The sequence below is a fragment of the Sander lucioperca genome, chromosome 1 (genome assembly GCF_008315115.2).
Source record: "Sander lucioperca isolate FBNREF2018 chromosome 1, SLUC_FBN_1.2, whole genome shotgun sequence".
In the NCBI taxonomy this organism is placed as follows: domain Eukaryota; kingdom Metazoa; phylum Chordata; class Actinopteri; order Perciformes; family Percidae; genus Sander; species Sander lucioperca.
Window position 1 is genome coordinate 21,730,684 of NC_050173.1, and position 23,940 is coordinate 21,754,623.

At 41.1% G+C, this 23,940-nt stretch overlaps 1 protein-coding gene across 20 annotated transcripts in view; it reads left to right on the top strand.

Moving 5' to 3' along the window:
- The window catches only part of eya1 (EYA transcriptional coactivator and phosphatase 1), a 64,774-nt gene that overhangs the window by 24,449 nt on the left and 16,385 nt on the right, over window positions 1-23,940 (top strand). For 2 of the 20 annotated variants that reach the window (XM_031282139.2, XM_031282140.2), the window contains exons 3-12: window positions 8,238-8,365; window positions 9,020-9,085; window positions 10,536-10,613; window positions 12,650-12,716; window positions 13,095-13,240; window positions 14,097-14,234; window positions 18,813-18,895; window positions 19,457-19,643; window positions 20,346-20,488; window positions 21,229-21,312. In XM_031282139.2, the coding sequence (XP_031137999.1) occupies window positions 8,242-8,365; window positions 9,020-9,085; window positions 10,536-10,613; window positions 12,650-12,716; window positions 13,095-13,240; window positions 14,097-14,234; window positions 18,813-18,895; window positions 19,457-19,643; window positions 20,346-20,488; window positions 21,229-21,312 (1,116 nt within the window). In that variant the 5' untranslated portion in view covers window positions 8,238-8,241. Of the gene's footprint in view, window positions 1-321; window positions 625-6,188; window positions 6,539-8,237; window positions 8,366-9,019; window positions 9,086-10,535; window positions 10,614-12,649; window positions 12,717-13,094; window positions 13,241-14,096; window positions 14,235-18,812; window positions 18,896-19,456; window positions 19,644-20,345; window positions 20,489-21,228; window positions 21,313-23,940 lie in introns of those variants that run through there. The other 18 variants (XM_031282141.2, XM_031282142.2, XM_031282143.2 and 15 more) reach the window with 18 other exon arrangements.

Here is a 23,940-nt window from a genome sequence, read left to right on the forward strand (position 1 = left end):
AAAGTGTGGGCCCTTGGGGTGTGTGAGCAGAGCCTGGTGTTCCAGTGGCAGCCTGGTGGAGAGATCTGCCATTTCATTGTCTTAGTCTCCACTGATACAATCTGGGGAGTGCTCTATTGCTTAAAGCTGTGAGTGAATGACATATGGGGAGCTGGTGTGAGGCACAACTCCCCCGTGCCTCCTCCAGACCCAAAGTCTTCCTGTGAGAGAGCACCAAGCAACTTTTCTGCTTTTTCAAACGGCAGCAGCCTCCCTCTCCCTCCCTCATTCACTGCCTTTCTCCCTCCCTCCCTCTCCCTCGCTCTTTCACTCTCTCTCTTTTTTTCCCTCTTCCTCAGACACTCACTAGTCACTGCCTGAAGCAGTAATCGGACAACTCTCTTTCTCACTAGGACCGGGTCTCCTGAGATACCGTGCGGGGCTCCATGGGTTCCAACACCTAAAATGAAAAAGAAAAAAGTAGTCTTGTAGTTTACTTTTATTGTGCTACAGATTCTACCAACACCTGAAGAACTCTTTTAGAAAGTTTGCTGTCCGTTTTGCTGGACTGATCGATTTCTGTAGAAGATTTTTTTAAGAAGATATAAGAAGGGATAAACACACAGGGATTCAACCATAATTGTAGTGAGTATAACTTTAATTTGTGCATGATGTTTGATATGTTGTATGTTTTGTCTTACCCATTTTTTAGTATTTCTCTGTGTGTGTGTGTGTGTGTGTGTGTGTGTGTGTGTGTGTGTGTGTGTGTGTGTGTGTGTGTGGAATTATCTCCTTTATTTAGTATATTTGAATCAGCATAATTTCAGATATATTTCTCAATTAAAGCATTCATATTAACAGAGCAGTAGGAGTAAACATTTAATTTCTCGATTTATTTTGTCATTAATAGTTGTGGTTTAAAACAGCACTTACTGCATCTTTATTGTTGTAAGAATTGTAATAATGCTAGAATAATAAAAGCTAGAGCAAACATTTCTAATAATGGTAATATTAACCAAAGAGAGAGGCTTTAATCTTCACAGGTTAGCTGCAATTAATTTATGATGATAGATAAATAGAATAAACAATTCTTCCTGATGGATGTTTAGTTTTAATTTACAAGTGAAAGTAAATGCAACTCACATCCTGATAATGAAGTCAATTTAAAAATATAATATGATGTAATTTAAATAACAATGCATAGTATATTACAGTGTATTTGATTATTGCTTAACATCTTAATATACGTCCTGTTTTTTATAATACATTACACACAGTATGAATCGAATAGTTTTAGAAATGTAACAGTCCAATTTGTCTGTAATTATTAATGACATTTGTATAAAAATGTCCCCTATCTTAAAAAGCCATCTTAAAAATTATGACCCTAAAATTTCTCCACGCAATTAAAAACATGTTTTTAAATTGCAAAAAGGTCTATTTTGTTACATGAGAGAGTTATATCCTACATACAAATGTATACAAATTCCCCTTTGAAATATGGGATCTTCCTTGCTTGGCCCAGTTTACATTTTTGATCAGGCTAGGAAAACATGCTGGTCCCTGCAGGAGTCCCTTTCTGACTGGCAGAACAAACAAAACCAACACAGTTAAAGCAGTTGACATCTAATGCCATCTGCTGAGGCCAGGAATGCTGCGAGGAGACCTGAGAGGCTCTCCGCTTCTGACCGAGACTACAGGCCTCGACTCCCGGCCATGCTGCATCTCGGCTCGCCAGTATTTGGCGTAAAGATGACTCACCCGCTGTAATCACTAGCTTCTCTAATTGAAGGATTTTCTGGTTTAATGTTCTCTGTATGATCACAGGCTTACATCACAAGTCAGGGAATTATTGTGTGTGTGAAGGGCATTTCATCTCAAATTGTGCTTTTCTTTCCTCTTTCCTTTTTCATCCTCTCATTTTCAAACGCCTGCCCTTTTTGGTGTTTAGAAAGGTGTGTGTGTGTAGATGAAAGAAAGGAAATGGAGAGGTTAGGATAGGCTAGTGAGCCAGCCTGCTTGCAGAGTGGCCTCCGCTCCGTGCAGACAAACATGACAGTGTGTGTGATCGCCTGCTGCAACCATTCACTCACACAATAACCTTATTTATCCAATTAAGAGATAATGAGCAGGCTGATTTGGGGCTGTTTACACTGTGTATTTGCTTTACGCTGGAAGAGATCAGGGTCTTCCTGCCAGACTGCAGAGCTCCATGCATGTGTAGCAGCACTGTGTACAATCAGGAGTGGTCGGCAGTGACGGTGGCATTGTTTGCCCAAGGCCTGATACCTTCCGTATAGATGTGTCTAGCATGCTGAGCCCTTGTCCTCTTCTCTCAGAGAGGAGATTGAAAATGGTGAAAGACACAGAGGGCTAATTGATCCAGCCTCACTGATAGAGCTATTAGTGAGGAAAAGGGAGGGGGGGGGAGAGAGCACGAAAACAAGAATCACCCAGTATGGACTATTAAGTAGCCCATGTTGGGTGATTAGTGGACAGGGGTTGTTTACTAAATACAGTGGGCTGTTATTTTGTTAACACACCACTGTTTGAATGTGAAAGATGTGGCTGAAAGAAGCTTGAAAGATTTCTTGTTTATTGCCATTACTTGTGTGTGTGTTTGTTTGTTTGTAAATGGCAATATGTTTACATTGTGCAAGATAATAGGAAGCCGCTGAGCTGAGAGTCTCAACAGAAATTGTATTTTAAGGGATTGAACTGCAAATGTGCCTATAGTTCAACGTGCCTCTGTACAGATTACATATTTGTTTTTTCTAAAAAAAAAAACTACAACTTTATTACCTTGTGCAATGTTGATATGAACTAAGCAATTTTAGAATTTCCTCTACTTCGTAACTTGCATAGATAATCATTTCATTAACATTATAGACCACTTCTTCACATTTGAGAGAATAAGAGTAACAAGCCACAAGCATTAAATTGATATAATCCTTAAGATTTGTCACTGGACTTTCTTTCATCTTTGTGTTGCAAAGCCTCTCTCGTTCTGCGGTGGTCACGGTGGTAGGCAGGTTGTGATAAAATGTGCACCTTAAATTTAGTTTGATGGCTCCTCAAAGGCGAACTGGCCTTCTGGAAATAATTGTGAAGGTTGAAGAGCATAGTATTAACAGATTTAACGTAGCTATTGAGTGAATTGCTGGAGCACCATGTCAGATTGAACTAAATGAGAAAGACAAATTGCACATCAGCACACAGCACATCTGTTAATAATTGTACTTTTAATTACAGACGAGTACAACATTTTAAGTTACATGTGAAACACCATGTGCTTTTATAATTTGTCGCCCTAAGTCTCATTCCTAGCCTCGTTCCATCCTAGTGCATGTACCAAGTACAGACCAGACAGTTCACCTATATAAATAAATGTACATGAAATATATTGTTATTTTATCTAAAAAAAAATTATGCATTTTATTAAGTTTCCTTGTGATGTAATAATACATTGATTGAAAAATCTAATTTCCCTTTGTCTCTCAGAAAACAAGTTTATGAAAGTGCCCTCATTGTTCAAAATTACTCCACCATATAATTTCAAATGTCTATCCATTTTATAAAAAAATATGCAATGGCTCTCTTATCTAAAATATTTTACTTTTGAGGATGAAAAAGCACTAAGCTATTTAATGTTGCGTTGGCTGGCAGCCGTCATTTTTTCGGCCACGTATAGAGACACAAGTGAAGTGTAGCATTTTGTAAACTGTGCCTAATTCCACTCACATCTGTGTTCAATTGTTGTCTGCATCTACATTCTTTGAGAGTGGATTTATTTTTCCTGGGCCACCATGTGGATTCAGCTGACCATCTTAAGTGGGGATTAGTTGTTTTAAAGTTAGATTTTGATTAAAGCATTGTTTTTCAAAAGTTGTAACTCACAACACATGGCTTACATAGACTGTAAAATTCAAAGGACTATGGACTATACCCTATAAAATCAATATCTAAGGATGACACAGGGAGTGGAAAACGTAAAATAAACAAACCATATTCACTCATATTTCTTTTTCAGTGTCATCTTTGGTTTGATTATTTTTGTTTGCAACAGTAAACTTTATTATGTGAAAATATAAACAAATCTGTTAAAAGTTTGCAGGTGATACAACACCTTAGTAAGTCTTTGCTGAATAGTAACGGAATATGTAGCAAAGGTGAAGAAACGATTTGTGCCGGGTCAGACAGCCTGCATGCTGAGATGATCTATGCTAAAAGCTTGGCTGTGGCTGTGTTTACCTTTGGAGACGCAGGTCTTGAAATAAGTTAAGCGAAACAAAAGGGCCAGCAAACAGCCGTGAGTGAAGCGTGTTGTGGCACTTCTTTTTCTTCTCTTGATGACACTTCCAGCGCTTCATCTAGCCTAGCTTTGTTCTTGTTAGCTTCAAAGACCTGGCAGTTCAGGTTGAGCTAAGAAGCACATCAAAGATGCTGAATGCAGCCCTTTTTTTTTTTTTTAAATAAATATTTAGCAGCGCAGTAGAAAGGCTTGTGCTTATCCCTGCCCCCTTCCCTTCTCCCCTCCCATCTCCCTCCCATCTTCCCCCTCTGTCTCTTCACCTGGCTGCTTTCACCTGCTGAAAATTGGCTGAGACACCAGCATGGTAATGGCTTCATTGGCCTGCACTGCTGAACAGAGAAACCAGCCACCACACACACACACACACACACACACACACACACACACACACACACACACACCACATCTCTCCACCACAACACACTCTCCACAACTTCCCCCAACTCTGTGATCGCTGTTAATGTGCTGTGGCAAAATGTGTTTCTCTTTCGTCTTTATGGCTTTTACCTCTGTGGACTTTCTTTTCCATTGAAAGTTTTTTGTTTTTTACCCCCCCTCTGCATATTTTAGTATTGGGAAATGACAGGAGGAGGCACTGCTGTTGTCTGTAGCTTCTGAAGTGAGAATGAAATATAATGGTTATTTTTGCTAAGATGGCTGTGCCATTAGCAGTGGGAGAGTAGGCAAATTGTAAAGCTGGAATGGTATTCAGGAAGGCTTTGCCTTGGTGTGAAGAGCAAAGCCTGTTGAAAAAAAGAAGAAAGAAAAAAAACTTAAGACCATGCAGCTCAGGTTACCCTGGCTCATGTAAACAGTCAGCCATTAAAAAGTCATGCTAGTTTTTTTGAGAAAAAAAAATACTTTATATGTATTTTATACTTTTTCCTGACCAATTGAATACCTTTGACCTTTTTTGGACCCTGTATTCCCATGGTGGACTGTAGTCAGGGCTAATATAGTGTTATAGCCATACAAGTATATGGCCCTGCTTGATGTTTGGAGAGAGACGAGCAGAGCCAGAGTGGACAGCAAAATGTAACTGTCAGCTAAAGGAGAGTAATAGAGGCATTCGTAGCGTCATAGGAAACATATGTGGCTCCATATGCTCTCCGTGTTCTTGTTTCCAGTCTCCTTCATTGTCTGAGATGCACCACTGATCTGGGGGCCTCTGAAGAGTGTGTGTGTGTGTGTGTGTGTGTGTGTGTGTGTGTGTGTGTGTGTGTGTGTGTGTGTGTGTGTGTGTGTGTGTGTGTGTGTGTGTGTGTGTGTGTGTGTGTGTGTGTGTACCACTGATCTAGGGGGCCTCTGAAGTGCCCTGTGCATAAGTGTGTGAATGCATGCAGACATACAGGCATGAGTTATGTGTCTCTGTGGGTTAAAGAAAAAGACATAAAAAAGACACAAACATACGTTTTTGTGTTGCCACAGAGAAAGAAACATGTATACTATGTATGTGTGAATGTATATAGTGTTCTCTTTCTGCATTTCTGTCCATTGTGAATGGGCTGTGAAGTTAGGGAGTTGTGTATGTCTGTGCTGTTCCATGGCCCCAGGCTGGGGCAGGCCTGCGGGAAGCAACCCTGACGGTCATTAGGACCTGTCAGTATGCCGGGAGGGGGAGTGCTGATAAATTTCAGATAGTGTCAATTGCAGATGAAAGATCTGCTGAAGATGCTAGGGGTGTCATGCTTGACTTGTCTCTGCTCAACAAGTCCCATCTTCCTTCCAGCAGCAGGCTACCTCAAGCAGGAAATCGGGCAGGCTCTCCCACCCTATGCTGCCCCTCAGCCCCTGCTCTCCCCAACCCCTCACCCCTCTGCCTACCTTCACCCCCACAACCCCTCCTGCTTACCTTGGCTAAGCCGCTTTGCATGCATGTTGATTGGGGGAGGGCTAATCCAGTTTGCAGCTGTCGTAGACCAATGATGAATCACCTTTCCGTCATTTGGCTGTGCTCCCCTTGCTCAGGGAGGAGGGAGGACCTGGAGGAGGAAACAACAGCGGAGTAGGGACGCGACTCGGAGAGAGACAATGTGCGCCTCTGTTCCCTCGCTAGCCCTCTCTTCCCTTTCTGCTACAGAATAACAATAATGTTTTCTCAGACAAGCCTTTTTTGTGTCATGGATGGCTCTGGACTGTGACATCGAGCTGCAATAACAAGGAGTGACATTGTTTCTGCTGGGGCAGGTGGAGGCAGAATAAAGAAAGGAGTGTGGTTTGTGAGGACTCAAAGCCATCTAGGTCCAGGTAAGAGCACAGTTGAGCCAGCAGCATCAGAGACATGTAGCTCTCTGCGTGGCATCAGAGATTGCCTTAGACGCTCTGCTAAACAACTGTCAACTTCTCTCAGCCTACTTTGTTGCCTGTTAGAGAAAATTAAGACTTTTTAGCCAGCAGCTAATGAGAAAAAGTTTGGGCAAAGTAGAAAACAGGATTAAATAGTAAGTGTGAAATGTAGAAATAGGATTAGGTGATTCTGGACTATCCTTAATGTGCTTATATTTCTACCTCTGTGGTGTTGTATGCTTGGAGGGTGTGATATTTTTAGGGTAGAAGTAAATGAATATACATCTAGGAAAAGGACAATGCAGCTTCTGAGTATGTGTGGAAAAAGGCTCTTGTGTCATTGTTTTTTATTATTACTGATTTGATCTTAGTCGTTTTTCTTAAAACAATGTATAATTTCCTTTGATAATTAAATTGCGCTTGAACCACAAGAAAGGACATTCTAACAATCTAATGCAAAGTATCATCACATTATAATATCTTAGATAGAGTAAATGCATATCATAATTTAATCTTTTTATCGCATAATTCTGGTTTCTTCGTGCTATCTGATAGCACTCAGACTACTCCGAGTTTCTTGAGCATTTATCTTTGTGGCCTTTTATAAAAAGGCCAATGTTTATCGATAGCAGAGATACCCAGAACTCTGGAATATAATTGGAAATGGCAGTAATATGTACAAAACATTTTCTCCTAATTTCATTAACTTACTATTGCAATGGGAACAGTGGCAGAGACAAATGGGGTCTAGAGTGTTTGGCCGTACTTTTGAAATCACTCGTGCCTTCTCTCTACTACTCCATTGTCTATACTCGTTCAAATCCTTTGAGCACACAAATGAGAAGATAGAATAATGTTTTCAGTGGCGTGGTCTTTTGTATAAACACAGAAACAATTAAGGAGCTTGCCAGAGCAAACGCATGCCTCGTGAGCTTCTCATCTGCCCATCACTGAGGCATGGGCTCTTACAATCAAGCAGAGTGCTGCACTTTTAACAGGCACATTAACCATTACCTCAAACCAGCAAACATCTGTTAACAGTCTTCGATACCACACAAAACGATATACACTTAAGGCAATTTTGCTTAAAGATACATCAGAGTAAATTGACAGTAAACACTTTGTGTTCACTTCATGTAAAACGGTGACTTGCAGTGAGATTGCTGTAATGAGCAAAATCAGAAACTGCCTTGTCAAAATGTTTACTATTCATTTCATAGCTTGCAATTCCACTCTGTTTTTCTGTGTGCACATGTGAGAGTGTGTGTGTCACATTTTGCATTGTATATTTCTTTGATTTTCATATGCTAGTTTTTAAGCCTTGACATTTGGCATTGCATAGAAACATCATTCGTTGAAATTCAGTTGAAAATATCACGTGCACGGTAGTCAGTAGTAAAATTGTGAATTATAGATTTTAAATGTAGTTTTAGTAGAATATTTTTTCACTCAGCATCTAATTACTACATTTTTTACTTTTGTTTTGTTTTAATTTTTTTATCATCACCATTTTATTCATCTAAATCTGGACTACTGGATATGTACAGTATGCATATTGTGCACACTGCATTGTGTATCAGAGCTGCGTGTCTTCCCTGAAACCAGAGTGATATGTGTAATTTGATTTGGTGTGTGCATGTGTGTGTGTGTATCACGTCAGGTCTATGGAAATGCAGGATCTAGCCAGTCCTCACAGCCGAGTAAGTGGAAGCAGTGAATCTCCTAATGGTCTCAACCTCGACAACTCCCACATCAATAACAATTCCATGACACCCAATGGCACTGAAGGTATGTGTGCGGTGCTGTTGCTCTTCAGTTGCTCTCTTTGTCTTGTATGCGATTCTAAATTTTAAAAAGGGTTGAGAATGGGGACAGAAGCTGTATTGTTACATTCAATGCGAAACTGACTTTTTGATCTGAAAGTAATTCAGTGTAGCGTTCATGCATTTGAAGTGTTGTGCGTCAAAATATTATGGTATTTTTCTAAGGTGAATTACCAATATTTTTTAGCAGTAATTTAGTAAACGGCTAAATAATGGAGAAAATGGACTTCATATTTGCTGTCCTATTTGCACGTATTGCTTCAACAATTCAGTGCAACCAGTAGTAGTTCAGTGACTATTAGCTGTTTATTTAAGCAACCATGTAATTATTCAAAGCCCACAGCATGGGAATGACGGGGTTTTGCATGAGGTCTCTACTGTACATAGTTATTTACTCAGGTGATTCACCTGTGCTTAAATCTGAGCCTTTGTTTAGTGAAGCAGTCATGCACATGTCACAAACCAATACGACCTATTAAAAACATCACCCATGTCACGTAATCTTCAGGATAGTCTGTGCTTTAAGCTCAGTTTAGTATTTTGTGTATTCATGACACAGGACCCGTAGACATGGTGCAGACATGTCATGTGTCCCTTTGCCATTCTTTCTTTCCCATAGGTGATAGCATCACAATGCTTACCACTGCAGACTGGTTGTTAGGTTCTAACTCACAATCCGCTGCAGGTTTGTCTACTCTTGGTGACACAAATGAAAGGACAATACTTGGTGTTTTCAACGGAGAGCAAGATTAAAAAAACTCTTTGCACTTTTGCCTTTTTGAACCACCTACTTCACTTATGAAGTAATTGAATTTGTATCTTTTTGGAAAGTCCCAAAAATACACTATTTATCAGCTGCTAAATTATAAAGTTGCCTCAACTATTGTGCCTTTCATTCAGAAACTCTTTGGTATTTGCTGTAGTTGTTGTGGTCTTCTGTTTAAAGCATGATTTGACCCCGACTTGATTTGAGTCCATTATTAATTAATGGTCAGATTGTGAACTTGCATACTGTGCATTTTGTTTTCATGTGGACGTTCCATGCCGTTTCCTGAATACAGTGGTTATTGTGTGCTCTGTGACCTGATGGTGTGGTAGTTTATGCATGCACCTTACCACTATTTTGTCATCGGTGTGTTGTTCAAAAGAATTGCCCCTTGTCCACATATGTTTCTGCACTGAATGAGCATAGTGGAAACATGTAAAACATGACAGCAAACGGCTTCTTCAACCATGGGGGATTCCACTGAGCATGACTCCATTGCCCACATTGTCAATTTGTTTTGCCAAAAAGAGAAAGGAAAAAAAAGTCCTCCAGCCCGCCTGAAGTGAAATGGATTGATTTCAAAGATTCCTGAGCTGTCAGAAAACTGTGAAATTGTCTTTGCAGATCTATCGCTGAGCTGTATAATGGAGCCAAGGTCAAACAGCGTTCGCTACACTCTTAAAAAGATTTTATACACCATACATTTCCTTGACATTTCAATTGTAGTTGTACATCCCTGCGGAGCACTTTTTTGTCTGTGACTCCAACACACATGTAATGTGATGATTTTTATTTCATGCTACACTTAACTGCTGATAAGACAGTAGTTTATCATTAAATGTAAATTATAATGTAATTCTGTTTTGCCAAGTAGAATGTACTGTTAAATTAAAGTTTGATTTATATTGACAATGTACAATAGTTTAAATACATTTCTAAAATAAATCCACAAGCTTTACATAAGGAAATGGCTCAAACACATTTCTAAATGTAAACTCTCCGGGTTTAACAATAAAGAGCAGTGATAAAGATAAATATCTTGCACCATAAATCCCATCAAAAGGAATTAACAATAAAGATAAAATACAAAAATACATCTATAAACCATTTGAATGGATACAGATGTAATGCATTTACATTTTCTGACATTGTTGTAAATACTGTTGGAATGTTGTTTGACTACTCCCTCCTCCCTGTGCAGTTCTGTTTTTATTTTACACTGAGTAACTTTTTGCTATATCATGAATGTGAAAATCCGAGAAAAAAAAAAAAAGAAAAAAAGAGATATTAAGACGTTATTCTGATCTTTTTATCTTTTTCCAGACTTGGTTTGGTCCATTTGGTGACAATGTGGCTTCTTTGTTTGCAGTTAAATCCGAGCCAATGAGCAGCAGCGAAATCGCCAACTCAGTAGCAGACACCTCTCTAGACAGCTTCTCAGGATCAGGTGAGGCTGAAGGGTGTGTGTGTGTGTGTGTGTGTGTGTGTGTGTGTGTGTGTGTGTGTGTGTGTGTGTGTGTGTGTGTGCACTCATGTGTCTGGCTGCCACAAACATACACACACACACACACACACACAGCTGCAGAACTGATTAGTGAGAGATGAGCCTAGAGATGGGTGACCTATAAGCCGGTCCCCAGGAAGTGTCCCTACAGCTAAAACACCAATATAGTGTGTGTGAGTGTTTTAGAACAAGCGACTCTACCTCACCTTTGTCAACATATTTATATGCTGTGCTTGCATGCACGTGTGTTAACACTGCTGGTTCCCATGCCAGCGAGGACTGAATTATGACCTGTAATGCACTGAACCTGTCTGGCTGGTGGAGTGACATGGCGTCCCAGTGGCCCTCGCTCTCCACGGGCTGTTACCCTATCGCCCTGTCAGAGCCAAGGTTTTCACACCCTCCTCTCAGCATGGGAACATCACACACACACACACACACACACACACACACACACACACACACACACACACACACACACACATTCTGTAAACACACACAAGGACAGCTCTAAATAAAGCCAGGACCTCAGAGTATAATGAAAATTGTTGGAATTATAAAAGAAATAATCACTAATGTGATAATTTTGTAGCTTATTTCTTTTTTCCATCCTCACCAGTATCTATGTCAACCTGCAGCACTCTCGTCTATTTTCTATAAACATGTATTAACAGTACTACGTTCAGCTGTGCATAGTATTATCTTGCTGCTAATTTTTCTGTATTTCCTTAACTGTTTAACTAAGTACTTGATACTTACCACTAGAAGCGCATAAATCACTGCTATGACTTTTGTCTTTGACAATATTAATGAAATTTAGTAATCTTATACCCCATATCCTCCACGGGGAAACCCAAAGCTCCGTTCAGAAGAGCAGGTTTTGTCCAGTGGCAGGTGCTGCTGATGTGGGAAAAGTGTTCAATATTAATAACGTGTGTGAGGGGTTACAGCATACAGTTACATACAGTTAGCGCTCCCCCGCAACCAAATCCTTTATTTTACATGTCACGACCAATTAGACAGATGTTTGAAAACTGTGCCACTGCACTGCAGTTAAATGCGAGTAATGCAGCAAAACTGTGATTGTTGCTGAAGTTAATTCAGTTTAGATGTATTATTACATTTTTATTTATTCATGTATTATGATATAATTTAAAGTTAACCTGCTGTGTGTTATTCCAAATTTAGATACAAATATGCAATAAATTATGGCAGCTATTTAAAAAATGACTTATTAAATTAAAACCAATAATGGAATTTTTGGTAACAGAAGCCTTGCCTGCTGGCTCTTTTGTATGTGGGGAATTTAAAATTTTGTTTAGATTTGACTTTTTTTTTTTCAAAATTGATATTTTACATCGTGAAACTGAAAAGCAGGTAACATTAAGAGCACTAATACAAATTCCCATTTTTCTATTAATAAGAGTTTATTTGAGGTGTTACCTCATGCTGACGATTGAAAAAGCCCACTGTGTGTCTTATATAATTCTTACTGCAGATTTGAAACAAGTGCACTTCTGTGAGTTATTTGTGGCTGAACCTTCATGAGTTAACAGCACTGTGGAACCACACAGTCTTATGCTTAATGAAGGAATGATTATGCAGTAGCACTCATTACCTGTCAGTGATGGCCCTTCCAATGTGGTTGTGGCTTGAAAGGCCCAAGGCAACTGAAGCCACAGGCTGAGACTGATTCAGACCATCCTGTGTGTGTTTAAACTAGCGGTCGTCATAGCAGCCCATAAGTATCTCAGAGATACGCGGGTCAGCAGAAAAACCTGATGTTCTTACCTGATTATTTTACTTCATTATTGCTCTCCGGTTTTCAACCTTAAATAAGGTTACCGAAATAAATAGAGTAATGCGATGTAATTACTGTTTCCTTGGATTCCAGAAGTTCTGTTGGCAAAAGATAATATTTACCTTATTTCTTAATGTTTAAATATGTGCTTGCCTCTTTTCTTTTTAACTCTCCTCAGCTATTGGAACCAGTGGCTTCAGCCCAAGACAAACTCACCAGTTCTCTCCACAGATTTACCCTTCCAAGTAAGGCTTCTTTTATTTTTCTTTAAAAAATAAGCAGCATCCAACTTCATTTGGATCTTTAATTAGATCCTTCTGCTAGATCGGGGGTTTTCGACTAGCTTTGTTTGCCTGGATGTCTGCAGCTTGCGCACTCTGAAATCTGTTGTAATTATTATCTTGCAAAAATTTCCCTTGCCATTTATTGTTCTTTCACTATGTATATGAGCTGTGCGATGCTATCTGTCCTACAGCTTGGCTCAGTGTTCAAAATGAAGTAGCAAAATCACAAAGAATTTGTCAGTTAGCAAAGTTTGTGTTATGGTTTCAGGGGTAAAACATGGTCCCCTTTCTTCCTGCCTTCCCTTCTCACTTTTGTCTTTTGTTTCTTTTCTTAAATAGCAGAACATATCCGCATATTCTTCCTACCCCTTCATCCCAAAATATGGCTGCGTATGGGCAGACGCAGTACACCACAGGAATGCAGCAGGCCGCAGCTTATGCTAGCTACCCCCAGCCTGGCCAGCCCTATGGCATCCCAGCCTATGGTAAGATTTCTCAACACACATCAAAACCTCCTTGTCTTGCTTAAAGATGCATGTTAACTACAACTAAATATTTTTCCTTCCTAAAGGTCATGAACCAAGACCTTGCAAATAACAAACTATGTTCCCACAATTCCTCAAGTAAAGCAGGAGCAGTAGAGATGCTAAGTTGTTGTTTAGTGCCTGCATATTCTCCTTCATTGCAATAAAACAGAATGTGCTTGTCAAGCTGTTCAGATAGATCTGAAAGATTAGTGATTCAAATCTGAAAACAAAACCTGGTTTCCCCTGGCATTGCAAGAGAAAGAACATAGTACATGGCTCACTGTAGGCTTTATTTATCCAAAGCCTTTAGAGTGTTTTGACCCCAAAAGACTCGCCAATATGTGGAGGAATTTACACTGTTTATTTGAATGGAGTCCTGCAACCTACCGCTGCATAGAAGCTGCATCGTGACTGATTGAATGTAAGCAGTGGCAAGTTTAACTCACAAACGCAAGCAAAATGTTTTATTACTTGTGCATCTTTTTCACAGATGACCTATCTTAGATGATAATAATAATAATACTACTACTAATGATAACATAAAATCAAACAATCATAGTCCTAACATGCTTTTTGATTTTACGGCCAAGTAGACAACACGTTTGCAGTGAGACAGAACCCAGTGTGAGATAATATTTCTAAACAACTGATGATAGTAGAAATCTTTAATCAGATAATCAGCGCTCGTCCATTGTAATAAGTGTTTCATGCTAACAGACAGACGCTGTGTCCCTTTGCTGTTTCCAATGTAATTTAAACCTGTGTTGACTGTTGTCTGTGCATCAAACCGATCTGGTGTCACTAACTGATTTAGGTCCATTGTGGGCAGGCATAAAGACGGAGGGGGGTCTGACCCAATCCCAATCCCCGGGACAGACGGGCTTCCTAAGCTACAGCTCCGGCTTCACCACGCCGCAGACAGGACAGGCCCCCTACAGTTATCAGATGCAGGGTGAGGACATCTTTTTGAATCCCTTGTCAATATTTTTCTCTATGCATCTTCACATGTCGGTTTGGGCGTTTGTATGGTGTCAAAATGCAGCGTACATGAGATGCCATCACTCTCTCTTAGTTTGTCAAATTTTACAGTTGTAACATGTTTGCAGCAAAATTGCTAAAATGGCTAACATCATGAGAGGTTTACAAAACTACAAAGCAGATTTTGATTCACCAACAATTAAAAAATACGGTGGGAATCTGGTTGCTGGTACATTTCTTTGCTGTTTTGTTCTCTGTGTGTATATATTTCTTCTGTGTATCTTTGTCCTCTCTTTTACAATGTTTTTGCCAATATCGCTTTTGTCACAATATCAGCCCCTCTGTCTTCTTTCTTACTTTGTCTCATTTCAATGTTTCTGCCATGTGTTCCCTCTGCTTGGCCCATTCAAATAAGGTTTATTGTAATCTTTTTTTTAAAGATTAGAGAAAGAGGTCTCTGTCCCTGATTTAACAACATGCAGAGCCAGACTGATTCACAACTCGGCCCTTGAACTCAGCACAAAAGATTGTTGCATCCCGGCGGTCGTTATGTGCAGCCACGACGGCTGCCTCCCTCTCCTCTCCTCTTAAAAGAATCAACACAGATGGAAAAATGGCAGGCACTTAGGAGACACCAGCCATGTCCTCCCCACTCCCCAGCCTTTGTTTTGTCTCTCCCTGTGATCATATTTGTATTTGTTTTAGAGCTGAGACCATAGAGATTTATGGCCTTGAAACCGATAAAGATGAGTTGTTGCGCCCTGCACTCCCCCTCTTTTGCTCTCTGTCCAGTCATACATTCTGTTTAAATGTAGATCAAGCCTTCTGTCATGTTGTGTTTCTATTACTCTGTTTGTATTAGTTCAAAAAGCCTCTGTTCCACCTGCACTGGGCAAGGACAGTTGGCTTACAGCTAGCATAGTATTTGCGTTCTCTCCTGTAATATCTAATGTGTGACAGTAGAAACATCTCCACATGTTGTTGAAAAGCCTCTACAGCATCTCACAATAAATAACGCCAGCTCAACAGCACACGGAAAGCCTCTTTTCCACGCCTCTTAACCAAATACAGTCGGCCACAGCCGGAGTTTTGCAGCGCACAGCGGAGCGCCTGAAAAAGGAGAGAGAGCGAGAGAGAGAGAGAGGGAGGGGGGAACAAGAGACGGAGCATGTACAGCAGAATGTTCAAGCTGCTATCCTGCCCTCAGTGGTTTAACTCACGATGACAGTATTATGTGCCCATTCATCTTCTAAGTATTATGCTCTTACGCTGTCTTTCTCTTCCCTCCGTCTAACTCTTTCTCTTCCTCACTGTCTGCTGCTATCTCTGGCTATAATATGCCCTACGTAGCATTAAGTGCGTTAGTAATTGACAGCCATGTTAGATGACAGATTGACCACTATTCTGGCCTTGAGTTCTCTAACTGTGGCTCTGGCCCTCCATCACACCATCATCATTACTTATTCTGGCCTATTGATCTGCCTGGGCGAAGTGCCTCGGGCCTGGGTGTCCCAACCAAAGACTCTTTTCCACATCTGATACCCCCCCTCTCTGTCAGTGTCCCTGCCACCAGCCTGTGGCCAGCTGTCAAGGCAGAGGACGATTTGATTAATGCTTTAACATCCTTACTTTCATGTCCAATGCCATGGCGCTAAGTGTGTGTTCTGAAGTCGTGGAATCACATTTTAAGGGGAACAGCGTGTTCAGTTTTGAAATCCCTTTAGGCAGTTTACTTAGTGCATCTCATGGATTGTTCGAAAAATCCTAAAACATCAGAGGTGTGTGAAGAGACGAGGAGATTGTGCTGATAGTGGGACTGAGCAGATGCTAATTAGGTGAATAATTGGATTCCAGCATTCTGTCCCAGTGGCAGTGCGAGCTGAAGAAGCTGAAGCCTCAGTTGCCTTTTTTAAAAGGAGAGCCCCATCTGGACTTGATAGCCTATTCCCAAGTGGGGCATCCAAACTTCTGCTACAAATATTGTGCACTGATGATAGACATAGCCCATGGCAAGGGGACTGATCAAGCAAAGCAAATGGACTTCCAATTGTGGAGCCAGAAGGCAGGAGGGAAGGAGGAGAGGAGAGGAGGGAGGGATGATGTCTGGTCTTGAGTGAGTGAACTAACTGGAGCAGGACAGGGGGAGGGAGAGAAAACATGCCCCCCGGGGAACCACAAAACCCCGTCTTTCTCCCCCTACTATAACCAGCACCACCACTCCCAACAGCATAGGCTCATTCTCACTGCTAGCGGGGGTCCCCTCGGCTTTTATGTGGCTCCTTGTTCTCCTCAGAGCAACCCTCAAACCCTGCCAGTGAGAGCTTTTACGACTGTTTGAACTGTGCATTAGGATAATTTGTTGTCCTTCGCAGCCTCACTCGTCCTTGTCTCTGTCTTATTGTTCTGTCAGACTTTCACTTGATGTTGAACTTTCTGCGGAGAACACAATAGTTTTCAATTATCCCCTGCAGGCATCGAAATATCAAACAAAACAACAAAGAAAGAGAACCGTTCTGATGAAAATAACCGGCAGAGGCCAGGATGAAGAAAAAGTGGAAATCTGCTGCGTGTGTAATTGCTGAAAGCAGAGAGTGAGAAACTGCACAAATAATTAGTGGATCCTGGTAATCTTGGGAGCTTGTGAAGTATTTGTTTCTCTTTTTTGGCCACAGTGCTGGGTACTTAACTGACTAGGCTAAACACTGCACTACGTCTTCTCTATTCGTGCTTTCTTTCATACGGTACCCTTGCCCGCTCACTTCCCTGATCCTTCCCCCCTGTTCTGAAAGCTGCTTCACGTTTGTCACGGTGTGGGAGGGCCCTCCTGATGGGGCCAATGACCAGAGGATGAAAGGAACCCCCTCTGTTTGTCTTTGGGAACAAAGGTGTAATTATGCCCCCATTTAAGAACAGTACATTTATCTCCCCCTTCGTTTTCACTCAAGCTACGGGATATTTTTTGGCAACAGGAGGATCACTGTGGTGATAAGTGAAGAAGCCTTATTAAATAATGCAATGGTAGTGCTAATTGATGTCCCCTGTGGATGTATGGAGAAGGGATTTGTCTTTGTATTAACAGAAGCGAGTAATAAAGCCTAGGGGTCATATTTGTAAAGGCTGGAAGAACTGCTATGGCACTTTGGTGCAATTTTAGACCTTTTTAATATAGTCTTTAAATCTCAAGCTTCTGATACTAGGTAGAAAAAGTCAACATCTGGTCAAAGCTTTACTATTGTTATACTGTATATGTTTACATATATTATTGGCATGCAGAATAACGCCAAGCTGCGTAAATAATCCTATAATAATTGCAATCACTATTTTGGCCTTCACAATAGATTAAACTTGAGTGGATGCAATATTTATGCTTTGCATTTAGATTGCCTACTCTAACGCATCAAATCAAACGCTCCCTACTCACAGCTGAATTCTCTGACAAATCCCAGGCTTTTGCATCACTTTGTGATTCACCGCTCTTCCCTGTCTGTTGTGGCTGCAGGCAAAAAAAATCCTACTCAAAAGGCAAACTGCTTGACTGCATTTACTTTTAAGGGATAAATCAGTTTTATTTGGTTGTATGTTGTAGTGGAAAGTGTTTTTTTTCCTTTTTAAGATTTGCAAATTTGATGTGACTTTTATTCATTTATAAAGCACAATATACAAAGTTTGTCAAATTAAAATGCTTTAGTGCAATAAAACTAGTTTGTTCTCACAGATCATTTAATGACCTCAAGCACAATAATTGGGATTATAGTAGCTTTAATATACACAGCTCTCTCATGCTCTCCCTGTCGCCCTTCTGTTTCTCTACCTGTGATCCCATTTAAGCTGCTCCTCCTGCTGTTCTCTTGCCTGACATCATAGTACAGGTGGATGGCCGCTGAACAGAGAAGTCGTGCCCCCGGGGGCTGCCATTGCTCCTCTCCTCTATAACTCATGTCATGTATATTATTAAGCCATTAGATGCTATCAACCCTTTTGAATGATTGAATTACCCAGAGGACCATCCTTTGAGCAAGTAAAAAGAGGAACATACATATTCATTGGGGCTGGATGTCAGCAGCAAACCCCCCCCAGGTGCTCCTCACTGCGACCTCAACCCTCCTTCCCTATACATCTCTGTCTCAATACACTGCCCATGCACACCCCCCTGGCACCCTCATGCTCTGTCCCAGTGCATCCACCCCCCTTCACCCCCACGCCACCCTTCAGTAGCTCACACACAAAAGTCTCTTGTCTTCCTCACATTGTGCGGGCCTGGGTGGCTTTGGAAGCAGGTTCTGTCCACCCCTCACCCTTCTCTGCCCCCCTCTGTCATTCATCAGGCCTGATCCAATCACTGATAAGGAAGGAAGAGGAGAAAGATAAGGCCACTGTTGGGAGCGCTCCCTCAGGCCTCCCTCTGTTCACCACCTCAAATAGCTGTTTCACAAAAGAAACAATGTGCCATTTAATTTCTGTCACTGCACTGCTTGCAGTACTGCAGATTTAATAATGTTGTTTGATAAAATATGGTGTACACATAACTCAAAAGTATTATTTTTCCCTAAAGGTGGTACTTTCACAACAACGTCAGGATTGTATCCAGGAAACAACTCCCTGACGAACTCCTCTGGCTTCAACAGCACACAACAGGTAGCTGTGCACTTCCTTCTGCTCATTCCATTGCTGTAATCTGGTATCAGTATGCAGCTATCGGTTTATAGAAGTTTGAATTGCAGACCTCTTCCAAACCAGGAAATCTTTATGAAACATGCATACTCAATATGTTACATTTCATCCGTGATACATTCAAACATAAATCACTCAGGATGTCGAAAGCTTTGTATGCAGGATTATCTACTGTACCTCCTCCAACAAAAATGTATTATGCCACAGAGGAAAGGGAGAAAAAAAACAAAAAAACAAGACAGATCGTTGTCCAGATGTAGGACAGAGCAGACATGTGTTTGCATTTATATTTTGGAATCTGCACTGTAAAGTAGCAACACTGGTGCAGGGCATATCTCACATTACTCTGCCAAACCTACTGCTTCTCTTCCTCGGCTCTGCTACTTTTTCTCTCTCTCCATCTTTTTGATCTAAATCTCCCCTCTTGCACCACATTGTACATATTAGATTATCTTGTGTTTGTTATTTCCTTGCCTTATCTTTATATGTAACTGTTTACCATTTCTCTACTGTTTTTCTTAACAGGACTATGCCAGTTATCCAGCCTTTGGCCAGGGGCAGTATGCTCAGTATTACAACAGCTCACCCTACACTTCACCCTACATGACAAGTAATAACACCAGCCCTAGCACGCCCTCCACCACCACCACCTACACCCTCCAGGAGCCACCCACTGGCATCACCAGCCAGGCCCTCACAGAGAACCCTGCAGGTAAGAATCAAACCACAGGCCGCAGGGCTGCCTTGTGTAACCATGTTTCTTTTTTTAAATTTAACAAGCACTGAACCCTTCCTTCTCACTGACTGGAAGTAGCTCCTGATAATAGAACATAAGCTAAAAAATCGTAATTTGTTGTAAAGTGAATGCACAATATAAGTAGGAAAGTGTTTCAGCCACCACATCTAGTGTACTGCAGTGTAGCAAGCAAGAAAACAAAAACGTTACAACTGAAATCAGATGTAGAGTTTCCCATAATTTCATGTGACATTAATGCCTCATCTGGCAATCGAGCACTGATTGTATCTTCATAAGTCAGTCATACTGTATGACTGCATTTCAAATTGTCATCAATCAACACCAAAGACATCAGGCTTTAACTTAATGTAATTTTATACACAGTCGTCCAATTTAGATAAATTACGTCTTTGCTATTTCTATTTGACATGTGCTCCATTAGCTGTTGTTTATTAAATCAGTATGGAGCACGATAGCTTTTAGTAACTGTGTTCTGCAACTGATTTATGATATGTTTGTTACCTGTAGGCCTACATAATCACTAAAAATGTCCCAGGAAGCTTCCTGCCCTGCATCAAGACAAATGGTCACTCACACTTCTTTGCTAAAAGCAAATAATAGCTCATCTTCGATACGCTCTTTTTATACTCTCCTTCTTCCTTCTTTCCTTCCTTTCAGCAGAGTACAGTACCATCCACAGTCCATCAACCCCCATTAAAGATTCAGATTCGGATCGATTGCGGCGGGCCTCAGATGGAAAGTCACGTGGCCGGGGAAGAAGGAACAACAACCCATCACCGCCGCCTGACTCTGACCTTGAGGTAGGGTGAGCCTGCTACCTTGGCGACAGACAACCTCGCCCTGTCTGAGGCACATTGACACTAATCCACTTACTATATGGCTGCCACACCAGCTTTAACACTTGATGGGCATTAATTCTTAAAGATTATGTCTTAACTATAACTGCATTATTGATGAATTGTGGAATATATGACACACATACAGTATATAAAGTGCTCATGTATACCTCGTAAATAAACAGTAAGGCATGTGATTAAGTGAGTCATCACAGAAGTGAATTTTATATATATATATATATTCTAGTCATCAAAGACGGGACACTAGCTTTGGGTAACAATAGTACCATTGCACCTTGAGCTACTGTATACAACAATTGTGACCATATGTCAAAACAAACTCTTGGAAATTCAGAGGGCTGGGCTCTTCATTACCATGATATGAAGTTAATGAGGTTAATAGCACCCATTATAGCACTGACATCATGGCGTGTTAACATATCTAGTTAATTAGTTTGTCACTATTGATTACTCTAATGTAAAGGGCAGAGGCTGGAAAGCATGTGGTGGGGTGGTGGGAGGACTGTTGCGGTGACCAACCCAAGCAAATGGATCCTGGTCCCTGTGGCGCACAAATACACGCTCCTGGCCTATTGACCAGGAGGATCACCTTGCAGCCCTACAGAGTGCACCATTGATTTTGCCTCTTTTCTCTCTGTTTTTCTTTGTTTCTTTCTTACCACTCCGCCCCCCCATCTCTCCAGCGAGTTTTCATCTGGGACCTGGATGAAACAATCATCGTTTTCCATTCCTTGCTTACGGGTTCTTATGCCAACAGATATGGACGGGTGAGTGACATCAGTTTGTGGCAGTAGCGGTGCACTTTATCAGCAAACACACATAAACATTGAAAGGACAAGAAGAAAAGGATCGGGGGGGGATGGCCATTGAGCGGGTGATAGATTTCACTGAGTCTATACTGAGAAAATAGAGCAGAACTCAATGTACATTTAATTGTTTCTTTTTTTAATAGGTCCAATGAGGCTTGACAAGTATTTGACTGCTCTTTGCAGCTGTTGGGGCTATGCATGGCTGGTCGGGGCTCAGCTGTAGGGGCTCGCAACAGTTGCACTCTGGATGTCTATTGACACATCTTAAGTGTTCCTTTCTCCTTCAGAAATGCCACATTGTTAGTTTAATTAAGTGCTTCTCAATCCATCCTTTTCAGACCGGGATCTCCCTGGAGACCCTGGCAGGAGACTGAGTCCACTGATGTAATTCAGTCAAAACTCCAACTAGAACACAGAGATTCTCTTAAAGCTGCCTTAATTAGGATTCAAAAATATATGACATACATATATATAAACCTTAACAAACATATTATTATTATTATTATACTGGAAGGTTATTTTCCATCCCATGTCACTGTGTATGCTTATAAGATGAAGAGTTTACTTTTCCAGACTTTGCTATTTGTTGTTCCATGTAAATTGCTTCTCCAAATTTAAACTTTCAAAACAAACAATTTGGGAAATAAGGCAGAATCCTATTCTCATGGTTTTGTTGAGGTCATAGGTTCTATACAGCCTTTATTGCACCACCCACTCTTATTTTCCCATTTAGATATAATACATAAAAAAAATTACAATCTTGAAGACAATTCATCACACATTCACAATTTTTATAATGATAAATTAAACAAACTAAAATAAATTTTATTTTGCGGTAGAACAGCATTCTAATCACCGGTTGTTTTGGCTGTGGAGGTTTCTGGTTTTGAAGTCAAAAATGACATATTGCTCCTCATATGTCAGAGAGCTTAGCGTCTGCAGCCCGTGCTCTGTGCCTTTGTTCTGGTATGAGGGGGTGTTTGATGGGGGCAGTGTTTTGTTTTTGGGGTGAAAGAGTGCTGCCCCACGACCCTCCACTGTTTATTTACTTTATTCTCAGCCCTGCATGCTGGGTAAAGAGAGAGCTATGGCTTAGGGAGCTGTGGCTCAGTGATGAGGGACTCTCCAACCACACACACACACACACACACACACACACACACACACACACACACACATGCATACACAGGATCTCCAGTGTGCTCCTCTGAAACAGGAAACACTCCTGACTCCATAAGGGCCCGTTCCATCAGAGCTCATATAGGATGTGACAGGCGTTAGAGTCCCTCTCACTTACTCGTTTTCTCTTTTGTTCCCTCTTTTTCTCCTCTGCACATTTCTCATGACTCTATCACATTAAAGCAATATTATAAGAGGGAGACATGCTGCTTACTCACAGCAACCACCGAGCACGCTACCTCAAATCCTATCAGAAACGCAGATCTGTAAACTACCTCAAAAAGGAAAGTGAAGCAGACCAACATCCACCACAACAACCACCCCTTCTCTTCCCTCCTGTCTGTCATTCGTGTCATCCTCATCAAACAAAAAAGTTACTCAACAGTTTTCCCTCATAGCTGCTCTGAGCTTACTATAAATAGATGTATATCTGAGTAAGCACACATCCACACTTTCTCTCCCTTACTGTGACCTCCCACCCACTCTCTCTGATTCTCTTTTTTTCTCCCTCTCATACACACATAAACACACTGCTACTCTTATCAGCTCTTTTAATTGGCATCAAGGCAGCTCACCCCCATAAAGCTGATGGCTGAGGCCAGCTGTGCTGCTATTGGGCTGGCCAGAGCTAGAGCTTAAAGTGGGTGGGGATGGATGGGGGGTTGTTATTGGTAAGGGGCTCAGAGGGAAAGGGGGACTTGGCGCCCCTGTGGATGGAACTGACATCTCAGGACAGGTGGTGCTGGAGCAATGACAGCAGCAGCACTTTGGTCTTCTGGCCTGCTTGTATTCTTAACTCCCTCACTGAGTGATTGTTTAGATTTAATTGGAAAGGATTCACTCGCACCGGAGAACACTGCCTTTTCCCACCAAACCAGCCCATAATGCTAAATCAGCCGACAGCGGCAGGGGTTGGGGAAAGGGAGCTGGTAGCCTGTTGATGTGGGAGGGTAATTATTTTTGATGAATTCTGACTGAAAGATTGATTCAAACTGGGAGGTTAAGAGGAAGGAGAAAGCTGCTAGAAGTGGGGATTGAGCTCTACTTGTGTGGTTTGTCCTCTGTCATTTTAGTGAAAACATAAGCATTGTGGGGTGTGACAGGTAATCAGCAAAAAGCTCAGGTGTGTCTTCAGGTGGTTTAACTCTGTAATCCCTGCTTCTGGTCCTGTCTTTAATGCAGTCTCATCCAGCTGCAGAAAATCCTTCTCCACAGCCTGCTATTGTATCCCTTCACTTTTTGCTTGCTGACGACAGTATTTTGATTAAAGATTTAAGATAAAAAAAAGGATATTTGTGCAGTAACAAAAAAGAAAATAATTACATTTATTTCTTTTTGTTTATGTGAAAATGCACTGAAGACTTTTTGCAAATTCATTATCTTTTTAAAGGGAAAATCGCACACATT